Source organism: Sinocyclocheilus grahami, unplaced genomic scaffold, assembly GCF_001515645.1.
Source record: "Sinocyclocheilus grahami isolate Dianchi unplaced genomic scaffold, SAMN03320097.WGS_v1.1 scaffold416.1, whole genome shotgun sequence".
In the NCBI taxonomy this organism is placed as follows: domain Eukaryota; kingdom Metazoa; phylum Chordata; class Actinopteri; order Cypriniformes; family Cyprinidae; genus Sinocyclocheilus; species Sinocyclocheilus grahami.
In genome coordinates this window covers 288,772-310,485 of record NW_015505595.1, presented here as the reverse complement: position 1 = coordinate 310,485, position 21,714 = coordinate 288,772, and the positions used below count along the sequence as shown (strand labels likewise).

The 21,714-nt window shown below is 35.8% G+C and overlaps 1 protein-coding gene across 1 annotated transcript in view; it reads left to right on the top strand.

Moving 5' to 3' along the window:
* The first annotated feature begins 4,237 nt into the window (after positions 1 to 4,237).
* The window catches only part of LOC107551135 (myosin-binding protein C, fast-type-like), a 31,584-nt gene continuing 14,107 nt past the window's right edge, over positions 4,238 to 21,714 (top strand). Inside the window, exons 1-3 of the mRNA XM_016232638.1 lie at positions 4,238 to 4,295; positions 20,102 to 20,137; positions 20,244 to 20,258. Of these exons, the coding sequence (XP_016088124.1) occupies positions 4,274 to 4,295; positions 20,102 to 20,137; positions 20,244 to 20,258 (73 nt within the window). The 5' untranslated portion in view covers positions 4,238 to 4,273. The remainder of the gene's footprint in view (positions 4,296 to 20,101; positions 20,138 to 20,243; positions 20,259 to 21,714) is intronic.

The following is a 21,714-nucleotide window of genomic DNA, read 5'->3' as shown; positions in this document are numbered from 1 at the left end:
CCTCCCTCCCTCTCTCTCTCTCTCTCTCTCTCTCTCTCTCTCTCTCTCTTTCTTGTAACTGCATTAAAGGGATAGTTCACCCCAAAATGAAAATGTCTTAAATTACTCACCCTCTTGTCATTCCAAGCCCGTAAGATTGTTCATCCTAGGAACACAAAATTTAGATATTTTTGATGAAATCTGAGAGCTCTCTGACTCTGCATAGACAGCAACACAACCTCTCTCTCTCTCTCTCTCTCTCTCTCTCTCTCTCTCTTTCTTGTAACTGCATTAAAGGGATAGTTCACCCCAAAATGAAAATGTCTTAAATTACTCACCCTCTTGTCATTCCAAGCCCGTAAGATTGTTCATCCTAGGAACACAAAATTTAGATATTTTTGATGAAATCTGAGAGCTCTCTGACTCTGCATAGACAGCAACACAACTGAAATGTTCCCAGACCCAGAAACTTAGTAAGGACAAAAACTGTAAAACAGTTGGTAAAACAGTCCGTCTTCCACCATTTTGGAGAGTACCACGACGCATGCGCCTGCTTTCCCCAGAACGTAATAAATGCTTATTACGTTGATTATGTTTTGGGGAAAGTGTGTACATGCATTGCGGTACTCTCCAAAATGGTGGAAGACGGTAACGTGGAGAAGAATTGTAGAATAAATTATGTTATTTTTGTTTTCTTTGTGCACAAAAAGTATTCTTGTAGCTTCCCAAAATTGAAGTTGTGCCACTGATGTCACATGGACTGTTTTTTACTAATGTCCTTACTACGTTTCTGGGTCTGGGAACATTGCAGTTGCATTGCTGTCTATGGACCCTAGTGAAAAAAAGTATACTTTATTGTATTTGTAATATATTACCTGTTTTAATAGTACATTGCAAATATACTAACAAAAAATGTACTATCTTTAAATATATAAAAAGTATATTAGCAGTATGCTTTTGTCTATTTTCACAATACAACTTTTAACACACTTTAAAACAATTGTAATTTAGTATATTTTCTAAAAAATATATTTTACAAAAATGTACTTGAATTGAAAGTTCTGTTTATTTTTTATAAGTATATTTATTTGCACTTTACTTAAACATATTTTATGAATATTCTTTAACTCTGTGCTGAAAATGATAATTGTAACAATGCATTAAAAGCATACTTTCAAAGTACATTATTAAATAACCTGAAGTTGTAGTATGGGGTGCTGTGTGTACATTAATGAGGAAAAAAAATTTACTTAAATGATTTTAGCAAATGGCTGCAATATAACAAAGAGTGAAAAATTTAAGGGGGTCTGAATATTTTCCGTACCCACTGTACATTGTTTTCAGAAAGTAATAACACAAATAAATAAACAAATTCATTATAAAGTGTACAGTCAAGTAAACACTTTCTATATTGCATGGCCAAAAACTGAAGTTCACTCACTCTGCATTAATATTATATCATTGCATTATTATAACATATCATTATAAATTGTATGGAAAAATAAAGCTGAAAAACAACAATTGGCATTGATATCTGTATAAAGCTGCAGAAGTAGTTCCCCAGAAATCAGTTTTTAGTCTCTTTCAATATTGTTTGGAAGTTGAATGACATACATTTTGTCTTTAGACCTAATAATTACACATTTGCACTTGAGTGATTGAGGATGGACAGCAAATACATTATGAGACACTATATAAATGTTGAGGATAAATTTAGCTGAACATTTCTAAAAAAAATGTTCCTCCACGCAAGCTCTTTAGCTAAAACAATCTGTTTGTGGTGGATGCAGAAGATGCCCCATCCTCACACTCATAATTTCATAGAATGCTCCATCACTTAACTGTACAACAGAATTGATCCTCTTTTAAAGAGTCGTGTTATTACAGGAATGATAAAGAACACTGCTAACTGAGAATTTTTTTTTAATGCTGTTCACTTTATTTAAACAATTCCTTCTGATTTAACACCATTATATCAGGTTTCCCGTTCAAACATGACTGCATCATGTTGAACAGACTTTAGAAAAAGGAGCCTGAGCAGGTATAGAAGGCAGCAGTCCCATCATTGCTGCTGAGGAGGAAGAGGAAATGTCACGAGGGAACCCACTGGATGTTTTGATTGTCTTTGAAGACGGAGAGGTGATGTCAACCAAGTCAAGGATCAGTGCACTGCTGCTGTTTTTGCACTTTATGCCCTCATTTAGAGTACACTAACTTCTCAAAGCAGCTTCATAGGAAATGCATGTGTCTACATTACAATTTAGCCTGACCTGTACTATAAATACTATTCTTTTCAACTTGAATAGTGTTGTATCATGTGATTTAAAATGATGCTATATGGGTGTACTCACTTCTGTTGTATACTGTATGTTTGACTAATACACTGGAAGCAATATTGACGTGACATACTGATACAATACCTCACCGCTAGTCATGATGTTCATTCTATTAAGTAGTACGGGTTTAATACAGGAGATTTACAGTCTGATGTAGTAAAAAGAAAAAGTTGTATGAACATGCCCTCTGACCTTACCTCTTTTACTTTCTTAACAAATGCTGTTCTTGTGGAGTTTCCACACAAGTACATCTGATGTGTGAGCGGCCATCAGGTGCAAGTTTAATAAAGAGCAATTCTTTGTAGAATTGCAATATTTTTTGGACATGTATAATTTAAAATAGTTTTTTATTGTGTTATTGTTTTTGTTTTGTTTTATTGTATTTATTTTACGTTCGGAATAAAGTAAAAAATCAAAATCAAATTCAGCAAAAAAGTGAAGTTTGTGTGTTGCTACTGTTGCTAAATGTTTTTATTTTTTGGTGTTTGTTTCTTTCAGCGTTCTTTTTATTTAAAAACATGGTTGGTGCATTTTTTGTTTTGCAATGCTAAAACCATTTGAGGTTTAAATAAACACTGTTTGAATTGTTAATAATGTGTCTGTCATTGAAGTTATGTATTTATTGTAATGAAAAAAATTCATTAAAAAGTGGATTCAGCATTGGGGGAAAATTTGCATATTTTTACTCAAAAATAATACATTTATAGTATATTGCTTGTGTGTTTCAAAGACACTCATAATTAATTTGTAATGTACTCATAATACAAAAAAAGTACACTTTAATATCACTAACCAAGCATGTAAATAGGCATATACTTAAAGTGTACTAAGTGTACTTGAAGTTGTTCCAATTTAGCACATAAAAGTACACTAAATACACTTAAAGTTATGCTTTACTACAATTGAATTACAATTAAAATATACTTAGTACAAAATTAGTTGTTCCGAGTTAACTAATCATTAACACACTTAAAGTATACTGACAATTAGTCTGGCTGCAAGTATACTTAGCATATTTTTTTTCACTAGGGGAGGGTCAGAGAGCTGTAAGATTTCATCAAAAATATCTTAATTTGTGTTCTGAAGATGATTGAAGGTCTTATGGGTTTGGAACGACATGAGGGTGAGTAATTAATGACAGAATTTTCATTTTTGGGTGAAGTAACCCTTTAATAACTGCATAACTGCATTACTATCTATGGCTCAAGTCTTCATTGCTAAGTCTAAAATGACATTTTGGAATTAACAACGGAGGCATTGGATGAGATGCATAAGAAATTAATCCTACACTCAAGAGCATTTTAAAGACAAAAATCTGAGGAATGTCTTGAAACACAGTCAGTGTGTGTCCTGTAAAGATCTATGAGACTGGCCTAATGAATGAGCAGAATTGTCAGCACTTATACTTGTTGAAAAGAAAGGAGTGGTTAGAGAGGTCAAAGGTCAGCCTGTCTAACATAGTTAACCTCGGACAGCATTTCAGCAGCCTGAGTCTGTTCTTGACAAGTCTCTCTAATTTTCTGAGGTAAGAATCACTTCATAGATAATCACAGGTGTCAAGCAGCTTCACTGTAATGTGCTTCATACAGGCTGTCGGTTAAAATATCTACGAGTATATCATTCCATTAGCAAATAGCCTCTTTCACAGCACGCCTTATCAAGATAACCAATTAACATAGAGACACCCTGTTTGTTATAATGTTAAACTTTTTTCACCCTTGTCTCTGTCTTTCATCTGCTCCTCTTGTCCAAGTTGTATTCCCTTAAGATCTCAAGTAACACTCATTCTGTCTCTCTCTCTCCCTGTATCGCTCTTTTCTCTCCTCACCCACCCTCCTCTATCTTTCTCAAGGATGTGGACGACATGCTTGCCAAGGGAGGAGGGAATAAAAGGAATGAAAGATGAGTAAAGTGTGGGAGAAAGAAAAGTCAGGGTGACCGACATATGACGAACCACCATGCCTGAACCGAAGAAGCCAGGTAAGCCTCTTTAAGTTCATTTAAACATCGATATTATATTTAACACTACGGTATATTTTTATCGCCACTATTTGTCATTTTATGTGTCGTGTTAATGTAAATGATGCTCTTTTACTTGGACTGGCAGAATGCTTAAGTGTCTGGCCCATCCATAAAGACATCCATTTGTTGATAATTTCATTCATCAAGCTGAATTACTTAAATCTCGATCACTAGTTCACACTTTTTGTTAGCTAACTACCTGCAAAGGTTGAGAAACGTTACTTTAGTTGCTTAACGCATAAATCATGGGTCTGAATGTATAATTTGTTGTAAGGAGATGTTTAGATGGTCTCGGGTGTGACAGGCACTGAAAGATGAATTTTATAGGTTGGGTTGGCAGCAGCAGGAGTGAGAGGTCAATTTTCAGTTTGGGGTTTGGCAGTATGGGCGACCTGACAGAGAAGATACCCAGTTTGAATTATGATTGTGATGATTACCTTAAGGCTGGGATACAGTACACGACTTTTAAAATCTGAAGAGGTTTTAAAATACTATTTGTTGACTTTGTATATGTTACAGAGGAAAACTGGGCATAATACACTAAAACTACTGAGGATAACACATTACCAGACTTTAAGGTGATTCTGAACACAAACTCACACAGAAACATGTGCCTTGTTGCTAGGAGATTTATGACAATATCATATCGAAATATCACACATGTTTGATATCCTCCATCTGGATGGAATCATCGTCTAAATCTGTGTCCATCATACATGATGCGATTTTCTGTGAAATTGGTCAAATGTGAGCTCCCAAAATCTGCAGACTAACTCTGCCTTTTGGCTTTAGACTGTAACTCTGGCAATGTTGTGTTTGTGTATATTCCAGCCTTTAATCATTATTACTAATTATTAACCAATGGACAATGCTCTTCTGTAATGAAACTCAATTGAAATGATCTGAGGTAGAATCACATTCCAAGAGGACTCATTATATGTGATACATACTCAAAGGATATCACATAAAGCTGCTTGAATATGTTGTTTCGCCTGCAGAAAGTCCTTCATTCAAACACTCAATTCTTGATTGACCCTGCAGGTGACATTCTGATCATTATGAAAATGAATCTATCGATTGAAGTAGTGCACAATTAAAAATCAATAGCATATCAAGTATGGTCCTCAAAGTAGTAATGCTTATATTTGGAGGGAGTTAGTTCTGAACATACAGTATGATTTCATTTGCTGGCACTGATACAGAGGTAAAAGCTTTTCCTACCACACCTTTTTATGGAGCTTTTAAGGAGAGTGAGTTGCAGGCATTGAAGTGTAACCAGCAGATAGAATCATTAGCATCAGATATCAGAAGTTAGTGTCAAAGGATACCCATATTCAGCCATGTAATGATGCTGTGAACTTGTGTATCTGACTGAGGCTCTAAAATATGGCCTTCTTCATTTTCATTGTGCAGTACATGTCTTGAGGCAGAAAGAAATGACAGATTTGACAGACACTGGAAAATCTTCAGGCAAAATTGAGGTTGTGTTTCAAATCTAATCTAAGTCATCCTCATAGAGAGGTCATTACTCCAGCAACAGCAGGATAATAAGCAAAATCGCTGCTATGCAGTAATACTCTCAAAATGCATTCAATGTACACTGTGGCTCTAAGCTGCTTAACGGTGGATGCTGTTAAGGAAAACAGATCAGAATGTTTGTAATTACTGTAAATGGAACTGCAAATTCCTGATATTTAGAAGTAGAAAGATGGAATAATTTATAACCATTCTCAGGAAATCGAACTATTTATGCTAAAAATATAAAGAACAATTAAAAATTAAATATTATTTTAATTAATATAATTTTATTTTTAATTATTTGTTAAAATTATTAAAAACTAATTTATAAAATGCAGATACAAAGTCTGTATGAGCATTTTAAAAAAGAAAACTACATAGTAAAAACATATTATAATTTCCATAGCAGGGCATTTATTATTATTATTTTATATTTATATAACCAATTAAAATGTAAAGAGAGTAATGCAGACATGCATATTGGCTACTATTTTTACAAAAAAATTTTTTTTAAATAAAAATAATTTTCAGCCTTTGCTTTACACATAAAACTGTTCTATAATGTAAAAAGTTCAGTATTCTGTTAAGTACAGCAGTTGGTTGTCATGGGCATGTATTTAGCAAGCAAATGTCTCCTGAGCATGACCCTTTTAAAAAACACACAAGGTCAGTTCAGTGTCTTTGGTCTTATGTCGCCATCCCGTCTTGAGATCTGCCTCGTCTCTGTTATGATTCAGTTTTTCCTTCTATATCAGCCCCAAGACTCCGTGTTAATCCCAGTCAGAGTGTCAAATAACTGGATAATTTCACTGGAGCATAACCTGTCCCGTCTTCTCTTGCCTATCCTTCTGTCCCTCTTTCATTTTCTCATTCATCCTTCCTCCACACTTCAGACCACACACGAGGCCCCTCTTTTAGTTTATTGCTTTTTAAAGATCACATTTACCACCCTCCACACAAAGTCCCCCAGTCACACACAGGCCACTTTGCTCAGAGCGGGGAACTGTCGAGATAAAGTCTGTCTGGATCTCCTAAAGCCATAGTGACTGGCAAGGAGCACGATTCCTTAATAAACAGCTTCCAGAATAGCCCCACGGCCTTGAGCAGCTTTTAGGAGGGTATGCGATTTTACAAATGGGCATGTTGACAGTGGAGACGTGTTCAGAGTTGTGTGTCTCTGCATATTGCTCCATGATTATGGATACTCTGTAATGATAGTGCTGTAATAGTGGGTCAAGGCTGTGCACTGTAAATTGTGCATTTGAATTAATATTGGATTGGGGCTGAAATAAAGCCCATGTGATATGTCACAGTACAGTTTTTCTGAATAGCTAAAACACTAAACCCCAATCTCTGAACCACATTCTCACTAGCTTAAACCAATTTGCCGAATAAAGCACTCTTTCTGCTAAACCTTAAACACGTTCAGGCAGTTAGACTCTTTTTGCAAAACTCTAAACACATTATCTTTCACTTAAACACTTATCACACTGTGATGCATTTGTGCTGCAAAATGCTAAACACAAGCGGCAAAAGTTAAACACAACTAAAGCACAGTTGTCATCGTTTACACACAACGATTCAAAATTGTTCACACTTGTTTCTAATGATGTGATCAAACCAACTGTACAAAATATGAGCCAGCTCAGAGTGCACAAGTGGCACAGGTGACTGAATGATGATACGAACAATAGATGGAAACAATCTGAGAAGGAGAGGAGGAAGAGAACATGTAAGAAGTGGAGGATGAGGAGAGAAAGAGTCAGGTTTAGAGAGTGTTATCAAGGCTGGATCGGTCACACCAGAGGGTTTTTTCTATTTGTTTAGCAAAAAAGACTACATTACATGTGATGTGGACAAAGTCCTCAGGCTGGACTCAAACACAAAGACATGATGCTGAGACAGAATGAATCTCTTATTGACCCTGATTTTACAATTGCACAACTTACAGTATTTGAGTGTACTGTAACATGCTATTTATTTAGTGTTTTATTTGAGCTTTTTGGCCTTTGCAGTTGAACTGCAGTATCTTTGCAGTATCCAAGTGCTGAATATATACAAACATTCAGTGCTATTCAATATTCAGCACAATACTATTCTTGCAGTACATACAGTAGGCCTATACAATATATTCACCTTACTCAGTTGCAATATACTATACATTTTTACAGAATTGCTAAATTGTTTACTCAATACAATATACTTTTTTCCTGTAATATTCTGGATGCTGTGCTCTCCATTTTTCTCTGTAGTGTCTAATGAATGCTCTGTAGTGTTTATTTTATTGACTCGTGTGTGTGTGTGTGTGTGTGATCTGAGAGCACCATTTGATTTTGAGTGCAAGTGAAATGGTTTTGCAGTGATCGTTTGATTTTGACGGAAGAGTCAGAGGTTTCGTGAATTTGGTTTGAGTATTTGGATTTGTGTTTAAGGTTTTGCGAAAATTAGTGATGGTTTCAAGAAAAACTGTAATATAAATTACTTCACAAAGAGTCTAATATAATATCCAAGCTTTACCATAATAGTCAAATGTCTGGCCTGTGATAGTTTGAGATAAGTGAAGGATTCCTTTGGACTTCTAAAACGTCCTAAAATGATCAACAAAGCATCTTCTGTGACAAAATTGAGTCTCTTTGTCCATAAGCCTGTGTTGCCCTGCCAGGCTGAAATAATGTTGTTTCTGTCCTGGCAGGACAACAAGAGTTTGGTTCCCTGTAACCCTGCTAATGAAACACCCGGAGTATTGAGTATTAGGGAAGTTTAAGCCTCTTATTTGCCATCTGAAATGTCATTATTATGGTGCTCCCTTTTCCCAAATCTCCCTATTTTCACCACAACACAGCACAGAATTACACAGACACTCTCTGTGAACTCTGTGATCCAAAATGGACATATTCTTGCTTTATCCTATTTTTTGACCCATACACACACACAAATATTTAGTTATACATATACAAGTGGTTCTCAACCAGGGGGCCGGTACTAGAGGGCCTCAGCACACCTCGAAGGGGGCTGCAAGATGCGTTAAAATTATTTTAAATAATTTATATAAATACATTTATATAAATACATTTATATACATTTTGTCAAGCTATTTAATATTTTATCAGGAAGAAATTGCAAAAAAAATAAAACAAAATAAAAATTATAGTCAGAATGTACAGGCTACAGGTGCATCTCAGTAAATTAGAATGTTGTGGAAAAGTTCATTTATTTCAGTAAATAAACTCAAATTGTGAAACTCGTGTATCAAATAAATTCAGTGCACACAGACTGAAGTAGTTTAAGTCTTTGGTTCTTTTAATTGTGATGATTTTGGCTCACATTTAACAAAAACCCACCAATTCACTATCTCAACAAATTAGAATACTTCATAAGACCAATAAAAAAAAACATTTTTAGTGAATAACAAAAACCCACCAATTCACTATCTCAACAAATTAGAATACTTCATAAGACCAATAAAAAAACATTTTTAGTGAATTGTTGGCCTTCTGGAAAGTATGTTCATTTACTGTACATGTACTCAATACTTGGTAGGGGCTCCTTTTGCTTTAATTACTGCCTCAATTCGGCGTGGCATGGAGGTGATCAGTTTGTGGCACTGCTGAGGTGGTATGGAAGCCCAGGTTTCTTTGACAGTGGCCTTCAGCTCATCTGCATTTTTTGGTCTCTTGTTTCTCATTTTCCTCTTGACAATACCCCATAGATTCTCTATGGGGTTCAGGTCTGGTGAGTTTGCTGGCCAGTCAAGCACACCAACACCATGGTCATTTAACCAACTTTTGGTGCTTTTGGCAGTGTGGGCAGGTGCCAAATCCTGCTGGAAAATGAAATCAGCATCTTCAAAAAGCTGGTCAGCAGAAGGAAGCATGAAGTGCTCCAAAATTTCTTGGTAAACGGGTGCAGTGACGTTGGTTTTCAAAAAACACAATGGACCAACACCAGCAGATGACATTGCACCCCAAATCATCACAGACTGTGGAAACTTAACACTGGACTTCAAGCAACTTGGGCTATGAGCTTCTCCACCCTTCCTCCAGACTCTAGGACCTTGGTTTCCAAATGAAATACAAAACTTGCTCTCATCTGAAAAGAGGACTTTGGACCACTGGGCAACAGTCCAGTTCTTCTTCTCCTTAGCCCAGGTAAGACGCCTCTGACGTTGTTTGTGGTTCAGGAGTGGCTTAACAAGAGGAATACGACAACTGTAGCCAAATTCCTTGACACGTCTGTGTGTGGTGGCTCTTGATGCCTTGACCCCAGCCTCAGTCCATTCCTTGTGAAGTTCACTCAAATTCTTGAATTGATTTTGCTTGACAATCCTCATAAGGCTGCGGTTTTCTCGGTTGGTTGTGCATCTTTTTCTTCTACACTTTTTCCTTCCACTCAACTTTCTTTTAACATGCTTGGATACAGCACTCTGTGAACAGCCAGCTTCTTTGGCAATTAATGTTTGTGGCTTACCCTCCTTGTGAAGGGTGTCAGTGATTGTCTTCTGGACAACTGTCAGATCAGCAGTCTTCCCCATGATTGTGTAGCCTAGTGAACCAAACTGAGAGACCATTTTGAAGGCTCAGGAAACCTTTGCAGGTGTTTTGAGTTGATTAGCTGATTGGCATGTCACCATATTCTAATTTGTTGAGATAGTGAATTGGTGGGTTTTTGTTAAATGTGAGCCAAAATCATCACAATTAAAATAACCAAAGACTTAAACTACTTCAGTCTGTGTGCATTGAATTTATTTAATACACAAGTTTCACATTTGAGTTGAATTACTGAAATAAATGAACTTTTCCATGACATTCTAATTTAATGAGATGCACATGTATATACACACATACATTATATACTGTATATATACACATACAGTATATCAGTATATAGATAGATGGATATATATATATATATATAGATAGATAGATAGATAGATAGATAGATACTGACTAACACCAACACTGACCCCAAAATTTGATGCATATTTTTATACAACTTTATTTTATGAACGAATTGTTTTTCCAAACTGAGGGCATCTTTGGACATCCCCAAAGGGAGGTTTTGTATACCTGAAAATGTTGCTAAGTAATCCCATCCCCCAACCCCCCTTACACACATACTCACACACACATATACAGTAACAGTGACAGTGATAGGTGTCTTAACATCCAATGTCTCATTTCCAGCTGGTGTAGTGTAGCATTACCTCATACCCGTTAACATCACAATGCACTCCTTTTCATGCATCTCCTTCATGATGGATCACACGCAGATGTGGGAGCGCTTGCTTTTTGTGTGTTTTAGAATATGTCCTCCAACTTAACGTATGTAATGGGATCTGTACTGCATGACCTGATATCGTTGTATGAGTATATTCATAAACCCTGTTGCATATTCCACACACCAGTTTTGCTCAATCTTCCTCCTGGAGATCTGGAATCATGAAATATTCAAGAGAACCCAATGACCTTGATTAGCTGGTTCATGAGTATTTGATTCGATTTTAACTAAACTCGGCAGGAAGGTAAATCTCCTCGAGTGCCCCGACAAACCCACTGTGCTAATTTCTATCTATTTATCTCTGTTAAATGGTCAACCTTTCCTTCACCGCCCAAAATCTCAGCACCCACAGTATAAATAATTTCCATTTATGTAGAAGCAACATGCCCATTTAACACATTTCTAATGCAACTTTCAAAAGAAAAAGTGTATCCTTAATCATTAAATTGCATGAGTAGTGTAAGTAATAAAGTGTTTGCATGACTCAACAGTAAGGATGGCCCACTGACCTGGGACAAATGTGAAAGAGTTTCGGGACATTTGACCAAACTATTGCTTGTCCTGTTCGATATTTTTTAATACATTTTTTACTATAATTTTCTAAATTTTTAATGATGACATTTTTTTTTTATATTTAACATTTATTTTAAATGATTTAAAAGTATATTATTCATTTTACATTTTTCGCACATATAATTTTATTTTATTTTATTTTTTTGCACTGAACATTATATATTATATACATATTTTAAACATTTTCTGTCAAGCAATTAGAAATGTAAATTATCCTTTACATTTGATGAAAAAATGTATACATTTATATTTGCGAAAAATCGTTATCATCTCTTCGTCCTCAAAAACTTGCTCAAAACTTTTGTTCCTCCCCATAAAAAAACAAAATGAGTTAAAATGTCTAATGTGCTCTTTTCCTGAATGCATGATGATCACTGGCTGTCAAGTTCAGTTGCAACTTTGCTTGGTTTATTAAAAATGCAATGCGCTATCCTGAGAGTGGAAAAGATAAAGAGACCACTGTCAGGAAGTAAAGAGGCCATAATTAATTTCAACATCATCACATCATAAACCACACCTTTTGACATTTATTTTATGATAGCCTGTCTTTAGTTCATAAATACATGGAGAGAGAATCATTTTGATTAAATATTTTATTTTAAATCATATTTGAACTTCAGCTCATGTAAATATTTTTGTTGAATCAGCTGAAGTGATATTCAGTTTGACAAAGTCATGTAAAATTATAACTATTCTTAGAAATTATATTGGTTGTAATTACATACACAGCATGACCCATAGCAACCAGTTTATTAATATGCTCAGATCAGATGTTCGTGATCAAACTGTTTCTGCGTCACCATCTCCCCAATCTTCATCTTTATCCTCACCACCTCATCTTTTCATGTATGTAGGAAAGAGATATTTACGATCTATTTCCATAACTCAAATCATCAGTACTGTCATGGGGAGACTGATAGATATTGTAGCGTTTCTCTTAAGTGTTTCCTCTCGCTGCCAAAAGAATCACTCTCTCCATCCTCATAAAACGGGGAAACTTCATCATGTGTGGCCGAACCTCCCCACACTTGTATCCACTCCAAATACTTCTAATGCCAAAGACACTCCATCACACCCCGCTTGTAAAAATAGCTGCTTTCAATCTGGATCTGAGGAGCTGAATGAAGCCTGAGGGGATTTTTTTGTGATATCCTTAGAAACACTACATATATCACTAGGCTGTTCCCATCAGAGAATGTTTATCCTGAAATTGAAATATTTTAAAAGGAATTTGTTATATTCATTCGGCATCAGAGTTGAAGTGAGGGCCAGCAGCCAGTTTCAACAAACTCCTTACAATAGGAAGACCCCTGATAATAATAGAATTAAAGGGTTCAGGTCCTTGCACACTGAGACCGAAATTTTCATATGCACTTTTTATTTATTTATTTATTTTTTCGTATTCGTCATCCTTTCCTATCAAAATGCTTGCTACAGATACGAAAACGCAGAACCTGATCCGAATTTTTTTATGACGGACGAAATTTTCGGAGGCAGTGTGTGAACGTGATTGACAACGTATTTTTTAACGTGCAAAAATTTTTGACGAGAATTTCAGACTCAGTGTGCAAAGACCTTTAGTTCACCCCAAAATGAAATTTCTGTCATTAATTACTCACCCCCATGTCGTTCCAAACCCGTAAGACCTTTGTTCATCTTCAGAACACAAATTAAGATATTTTTGATGAAATCCGAGAGCTTTCTGACCCTCCATTGACACCAACACAACTGATATGTTCAAGGCCCAGAATTGTAGTAAGGACATCATTAAAATAGTCCATGTGACATGATTGGTTTAACATTAAAGGGGTCATGACATGGATTTTTTAAATTTTAATATGTTCAATGAGGTTTACTTATAATGGTAATAAAAGTTTGTATTTTTTTGCACAAAAAAACAAAAAACAAATTATTAGTTTTCAACCCTGATTCTTACCCTCTCTCTAAAACGTCCTGTTTTTAAGGGGCGTGTCCTCTAAGGCGTGTCAGGAATCAGTCACTGTTATGATTTGCTAACATCATTGCATAGGAAACAGAATCAACACTCCCTCGCTATTGCATATGAGTGGCATTTCCAGACAAAGCATTATGAAATCATTTACTTATGGACAGTGATTCAGCTGCAGTCAGATCTAGTACCGCTTCATCTTTCAACAAATGTTTCTTTGTGAGCTCTCTGTGACACTTTGTTTTTACAAAACAAAATGCTCTGATCAATCCTCTGACACGATCCAGGACACATCAAAAATAAACTATCCACTTGTTTTTTATGCTAAATTCTTCTAATATCTGTACAAAGATGCGAACGAGCTGTTTAAACCAAACACCTCGAAAGCGAATGTTCTTAATCTCCATGTGTCATGACTCAAGGACATGGACTATGTCAGAAAGCGAATGTGCATCTCTATACTGTATCCAGAGTAGACAAGATAGCGGCAGTGATTGTAATTTCTATTTGCTTTTGACGGCAACGCAACTCTCACATTCAGCATAATCAAGTGTCAAATGTTAAGCAAGTGAATGCCAGTGGGCGGGGGCTATGGTGAGAAAATGACTATTCGTCGATGGCTTGCTCTGGAGGCTGTGTTTAATGACTTTATCAAGAGTATCACGACACATGCGTATGCTGCTGCTGATGTAGAACATGCATGTTCTGCGCCTTGTTTACGAGCAGAGGAGTGCATACGCATGCATCGTGGTGCTGTCCGTAATGGTGGAGGATCGTGACGCAGAAGAGAAGAATTGTTGAATAAAGTCGTTATTTTAGTTTTCTTTGTCTCGTAGCTTTGTAAAATTATGGTTTGATCACTGATGTCACATGGACTATTTTCCTAGGAACATTTCAGTTACTTTACTGTCTATGGAGGGTCAGAAAGCTCTTGGATTTCATCAAAAATATCTTAATTTGTGTTCCCTTAGATGAACAAAGGTATTACAGGTTTGGAATGACATAAGGCTGAGTAATTAATGACAGAATTTTCATTTTTTGGGTGAACTATCCCTTTGAGATTTTCTTAATTTAATGGGTTTGTTGCAACTGGACCACACAGACCCTTAACTTAATGGGTTAGTTAGGTTAAGACCTAGACCAGAACTGCGTATGGATACAGATCTCAGATTCAATTTGTTTCTGATTTACAAGCATTTGATTAAATTCAGATTCACTTTGATCAGTTGACTTTGGGAAATTTCAATGATAATAAATTACAATCGATATCCATAACTCAAATCATCAGTATTGTCATGAGACATACATTTAGACATAATAAATGATCTCTCAGGTAATGTTAGAAATTATGTAGGGATCTTTCTAAACTAGTACATAAGCAGATCAATTACTAATTTAACAGTTATAATAATAAAACCAGAAACTAATGCTGTGGATACTAACGGAAATAACTTTAAATTGCATTTGCTGTAGAAATCAATGAATACAATTATTACGTTATGGGCACTTCAGTTATAAACGCCCAAGAAAGTGAATAGAAAGTTTGTGACTGATTCACTAAGAGAATCAACTCATAAGAGTCATTTGTTTGTGACTGGAACTACACTGTTTGTGCTTTGTTTTTGATTCCCTAAAAGGAGTCATTCGTAAATCTGACTACAATGGTTCCTTTTAGCTTGCTGAAAAGTTTGATATCATTAACCAAGACCCAGATCCAGACCAAGATATATTACGTATTGTATACAATTATCTTAATTGTAATGGTTACTGTTATTCATACATTTTGTGCCCATACCTAATTTGTTGACAGATTAAAGCATTAATTTGGGATTGGATTGGCCGTATAGGATAAATAACAGTAGGCTGCGCTTTCGAAGGGCAGAGATCACATTTTTTTTGTATTAGTCACACTTGAAACACATTTGAGTCTGACTCTAAACACTCAGACATTCTTTCAGGTTTTGTTTGTATAACACTGTATGTGACAAGTCGGAGTGCATTGGAAGCATATATGTGCTGATATGCGAAGGGCATTTGTCGACATTAGCGCAGGGTGGTGTGGGTCGACATGTTAACTCAAGGCAGTGAGGCCCCTGCTTTCAGACTTGACAATGTTGTGAAAGTCTATCTTCCTCCATTGGCCTGACAAAATGGTTGAAATCAGCTATGTGTGTTATTATATGACATGTTCTCTCGTTTGTTTTTAGACAACCTGAACTGAATTGTCCTCAATCCCATCTGTATTATGATTAGTCGGGAGGCTTTTGGCTCAAAAAAGACTTTTACCTTTGGTGAAGAAAGAGATATAGAGAAGTAGTGAAGCAAATGTCATAAGAGATTAGCTTGGTGAACATTCCACAGAGGTTAGTCGGCCAAATAGAGTGAGGAAGCGACGAGAGAGAGAGAGAGAGAGAGAGAGAGAGAGAGAGAGAGAGGAACACAGAGTACAGAGTGATTTGTCAGCAAAGGGAAGGAGAGAGTACTAGCACTGTAAGCTAATATAACTAAAGTGAGCAAATTCTGAGTGCGGCCACGAATACGATATAGTTTCAAATGCTGATGCTGGATTTCAGCCTGCTCTCAATTTCAGGGCATCGTGTGGTTTATTTTGCTAGGTTTCAGACTAGCTGTGTGACCCAGGGGCCAGTGGGGGTGGCGTCTCTGAAACAACCATGGATTAGCAACGTAGGACCTTCCATGTTTGGATCAGACAGAAATGAATAGCGACATAAAAATTGATATAATCTCCAGACTATATATGGAGTATGTGAGGATGGAGATATATGTAATTGTAGATGTTGTATTTATGGAAATGGATTCACATGATCGAAACAGAGAGAGGCATAGGAGACGAGAGGGCATTAGACCACTCGTTTACACTTTTCTCATATGTTGTTTATGAAGCGTACTTTTAGATATCCGAGTCTTCTCTGTGCTAATTTAACACGACCACATTAAACTCTGTCCATCTCTGGTTATCTCTGTCTGGCTCTCTTTCTGTCTCCTATGAAAGCCCATGTCTCACTCCCTCAGTGTAAAAAAAATAAAAAAGTTAATTTGTGAGATATAAAGTCACAATCGCAAAGAAATACTGTTAGACTGTATGATTTCAAAGTTGTAATTTATTTATTTATCTATTTGTTTGATTTGAGGAGGAGGAAAGAGGCTTGCAAAAGGGCTTCCATATTATTTTTTATCCATGGATGTCCCTTTCAGAGAAAAAATTATATAAATGAGAGGGTTATTTTAATATTATTCATATACTATTATAAAATCATTAATATTTGGAATATACAGTTTTTTAATTTTAGTTTCTTTTTAGTCATTTTTATGGGCTTGTCATTGTTATGTGTATATATACTGTATATTTATATATATATATATTTGGCTTTCTATTTACTTTAGCTTTTAATACTTCATCTTAAACGTACTTATTTGAGTTAGTGGCCGAGGCAACATTTATTTATTTATTTTTTTTAAGAGTGCAAAACATATAACATACGCTGAACACAAAACACAAAAACAGCAGTAGAACAGCAATGATAATAACAGCAATGAAAATAAACAGCAATGACAATCTGAATAATAGTAGTAGTATTTAAGTAGTAGTAGCATGCATAATAATAATAATACTAAAGATGGTGATGATAACAATAATACCTTGTGATGACTGCAAGAGAAATATCAATAATAATAATAATAATGATGTAATAACAATAGTAATAATAATAATGTAATAATGACACATACCCAACACATACCACAGCTATAGCTTCTGTGTCAGTGTTCATGTTTTTTTGGGGGGGTTTTTTAGGCAACATTTCTAATGTTTGTTTATGTTTTTAGGTTTTTCTTAAAATAATTTTTTATTTAATGTCAATTTTACTTAAATGAAATACCAAAATAATTTTAATAGTTTTAGTTAACAATAATACTTCGTCATGCAAGCAGATCACCCAATTTGACCCTCAGAGCCGAGGCTAAGGCTGATGATACACAGGGCAATTTTTTGAGCAACATTGCCGGGCAACTTTAGTTAATGTTGCCATCAACAGGCAACCAGGTGAGACACAGGGCCCACAACCGATCTATCCAGATAGAAAATTGTTACCCATTCTGTAGCCCGGCAAAATTGCTCAAAAAGTTGCCCAGTGTTTTATCAGCTTAAAAGCCTTTAGGTTTTTCATAATATTATATTTTATTTTATTTCAACTTGACTTAAATTAATTGCCAAAATAATTGTAATAGTTTTAGTTAACAATCATAACGCTGCTGCTGTGAAGGTGGTTAAGTCTGCAGTACTGTACATCTCATCTGCATTAGTGTTTTAGCACTAGCATTCAGGCTACACTGGCCTCCATTTGACTTCTTACCTCACCTACACTTTTAGAACGTGTGTTTTTGTGTTGAGTGTGAGTGAGTGTCTGTTAGTGTTTAGCACTTTGACTGTGTGTAGCAGTGACAGGGACCAAGACTAGCAAGATGGAGAGAGTGCTGACGACTGGAAACCAGAGAAGAGCCAACAGTTGAGTTGAGCAGGAGATCAGGAGCCCTTAGAGAATTTAGGTAGAAAAAATATCATTAGGAAAAGTTATCTGTCTCAATATAGCACAGTGTTATTTTATTATTATTTATATACTGTAGTATTTAATAATATTTTGAAATATAATTTATTTTTATATTTTCAGTTTTTGTTTAAATGAAAAGTTTCAGTAATTTGTTTATGTGCTTTTTTCTTCTTTTTTTCAGTTTTAGGTGTAGTCATTTTAATACTTAAACATTTCATTTATCTGCCATGGAAGCATTTCTAATTTTCATTTAAGTTTTATATAATATTTATATTTTATTTCAGCTTTATTTGAAAAAAAAAATGCTTTTTTTGCTTAAAAATTATAACAGTGATATCACATCAGTAACACTTTGAGACACATTTTAAGATACTGCTTTTGCGAAACATAAATGAGTGAGTTAGATGCTCAAATCACCACCAGATTTCTCCTAACCGGCAAGATTTTCTTGATTTACCAAGGAAATAAAAGATGATTAATAGATGTTTACTTGAGCTCAACAGAAGAGAGCATGAGTATTATATTGGTTTCCATAGCAACAGCAAACCACATGCACAGCATTGCAGTGGTGTTAGCGATGGATTTAAGAGAACAGTGCCATTTTAATGAAACGCTGACTGGGTCCTACACCTCAGCAAAGATTTTTAATTACATTTTAGCCAAGCAAATTAACACTGCCAGGCCAATTCATCACGGGTAAGGTGAGAGCTGCTCAGAGCATTTGAGCATTTCCCAGTAGAGTTGTTACAGGTCCCTGTTTGTTTATAGTCGTGACCTTCAGCTGTCTGGTGAACCCGCTGCTCTGTCCTTTTTCGGGTGGACATCTTAGCCAGCTCCTTAGATCCTGAGGCAGGGGAAGCATTTATAAATTGCTGGATCGCCACATCCCGCTCCTCCTCTGGGACAAGGAGATACATCAGAAGTGCCTGAGGCCCATTAACATATTGCAATCTGAAAGACAAACCTAATCAAAAATAGACGTGTCGGTACTTCGGTATGCAAGCAGATCACTCAATCTGACCCTCAGGGCAGAGGCCAGGTGTGGTGTCTCATATCCGTAACACTAAATAGTGACGGTCCGACTACTCCTTCCAGGTCCAGAGCCAATTTGAAGCCAGGACTACGACTTGGAAGGTGACGGTGGTATGATGTAGCAAAGCTGTTTACACCTACTGTAGACCAGAGGAGAGGCTCGGATGCCTGCACTCCAAAATACTTTCAGGCCTTACTCCATATAATGATTTTATTATTATTTGTTTTTTATATGCAGTCTTGAAAATAGGTTAGGCCATCTCATAAGTGTTTTGTTATGCGCATATATAATCAGTGTTTATACATTTATTTATTGTTCTGATTCTGCTCTGAGTCATGTAGAATTTTTCACCCTTTACCTGCTCAGTTTCATGATTTACATATGTGTTTATATTGTATATTTTACATTTAGATGTATATACTGTATAGTTTACATTTCTGAACATTTCTTTTGCTATTAATTGTAATAACCCAGTGAGATTTTTGTATGCACAAGGAGTCAGTATGCTGTTGAAATATGCTTCAAGCATCTTGGAGACGTTATCACAGTTCTGGATTTTGTCTGTTTCTTCATGTGATTCCAGATGGACTGGTTGATGGTGAGATCAGATCTCTGTTGTCAGACTCCTTGTGCATAATGCATTATTACAATTAATAGCAAACGAAATGTAAACAGATATTTCCTACTGACACACTTTAAAGATAGAAATAACTGGTTTAAAACCATTTTTGTTGGTGAAAATATTAATGGCCTGAGACTTTTGCACTAATATGAGATAAACAGTTTTGACGTGTACTTTAACATGACCCCTTTTGAATGCTGTGATTATGAATTTAATTTGCTTCAGGTGCCAAGGGAGAAAAGGTGGAAGCTACACCTGCTGGTTTGTACTTGTATCTCTTTACTCTACTAAATGCTTATAATCTGTTTGATGAAATGAATCATTTAAAAGCAGTCAGACTCACTCTCGGTATGTCTTTTTTTCACAGATAAGCCTGCCGAAGGTGGGTCACCTGCTCTGAATCTTGTCATGAACGCCATTTGTCTTCATTCAGTCTGTCAAGGGTACAAGGGGTAGCTTTGCTTCTACAGATGAGCTTTGTGTGTGAGTGTGTGTGTGTTATGGTGGTTAGTCTGCGCTGTAAGGGGTTAGGATTAAGTGAGAGCTGTGCTATACATTCATTTAACCTGTTCTAATTCTCTAATTCATCTTTAAATATAGCAAATACATGAATCATACCTGAAACCAGCTAGTATTGAACCTAAAAGCATTTTTACATAATGACACAAACAGTATATGCAGTCCATTGCTTAGTTGAACAACAATGTAATTATTAATCATAACGCCATAATGCATAAAGCCTTAATAATATGGTTGTGTCACATCCCTGGACTTTTCTCTCATGTTTGATTGTGTCATTTAAATATAATTTATATACATACAATACTATTTCATTCAGACTAATTTGATTGGCATTACATTTATGACTTATTTACCATGACAGACATCACCTTGATGTCTTGCAACCATGTTTTATTTTAACCTCTTGGAATCTTTTTAGAAATGCGGTGACCATTTAAGAAGCCAAGGTTATGCGGTATACTGATACTCTGAAGTGGTTGTCCCTCTGAAAGTTTCACCATTGGAAATATCTGGATCTGTGTATGAGATCCAGCACTGAAGTGTGGACATTTAGCAACACGAGATTAGGACACCCAGAGCTGGACAAGCATTTTCACAGTGTACATGTTTAGTGGCTGACATTAGTGTTAAACTACTTCTACATCTATCTTATCTGGGTTATGTGTATCTGGGTAAATCATCTTCATAATATAGGATGGGTGGTTCTAAGCTTTATAGGAGAGTCCTATGCAAAACTATTTTGAATATAAGCCAAACTATGCATTGCACTGTGACGTTTCATCCTTGTTCAGTTTATCAAATTAACTTGCATAAACATAAAACAGAGTGAAGCTTTTGTTCTCTGGTTTTATGGAAATGCATGACATTATCTGGGCCTAATCCCACCACAAATAGTATTTGTAGCCAGTGTAGTCTTTAAAAAAGACACATCTTTTGGCTTGTTATATTGTCTGTTTCATATTTACTGTGACTTTTTCTATAGATATGTTATCTGATTCTGAAGGTGAGATGGAATAGAATGCAAAAATTGGTTTTAAAGGAGTCATATGATGCGATTTAAATTGTTCCTTTCTCTTTGGAGTGTTACAAGCTCTTGGTGCATAAAGAAGATCAGTAAAGCTGCAAAGACTAAAGTCTCAAATCCAAAGAGATATTCTTTATAAAAGTTAAGAGTCAACCACGCCTACCTAAAACAGCTCGTTCTAACACGCCCCCACATGTCTACGTCACGATGTGGGAAGATTTGCATAACGCCGCCCAAATGTTCACGCAAAGAAAGAAGGCGTAACATTTATTCTCGCTGTAGTATTGTTGTT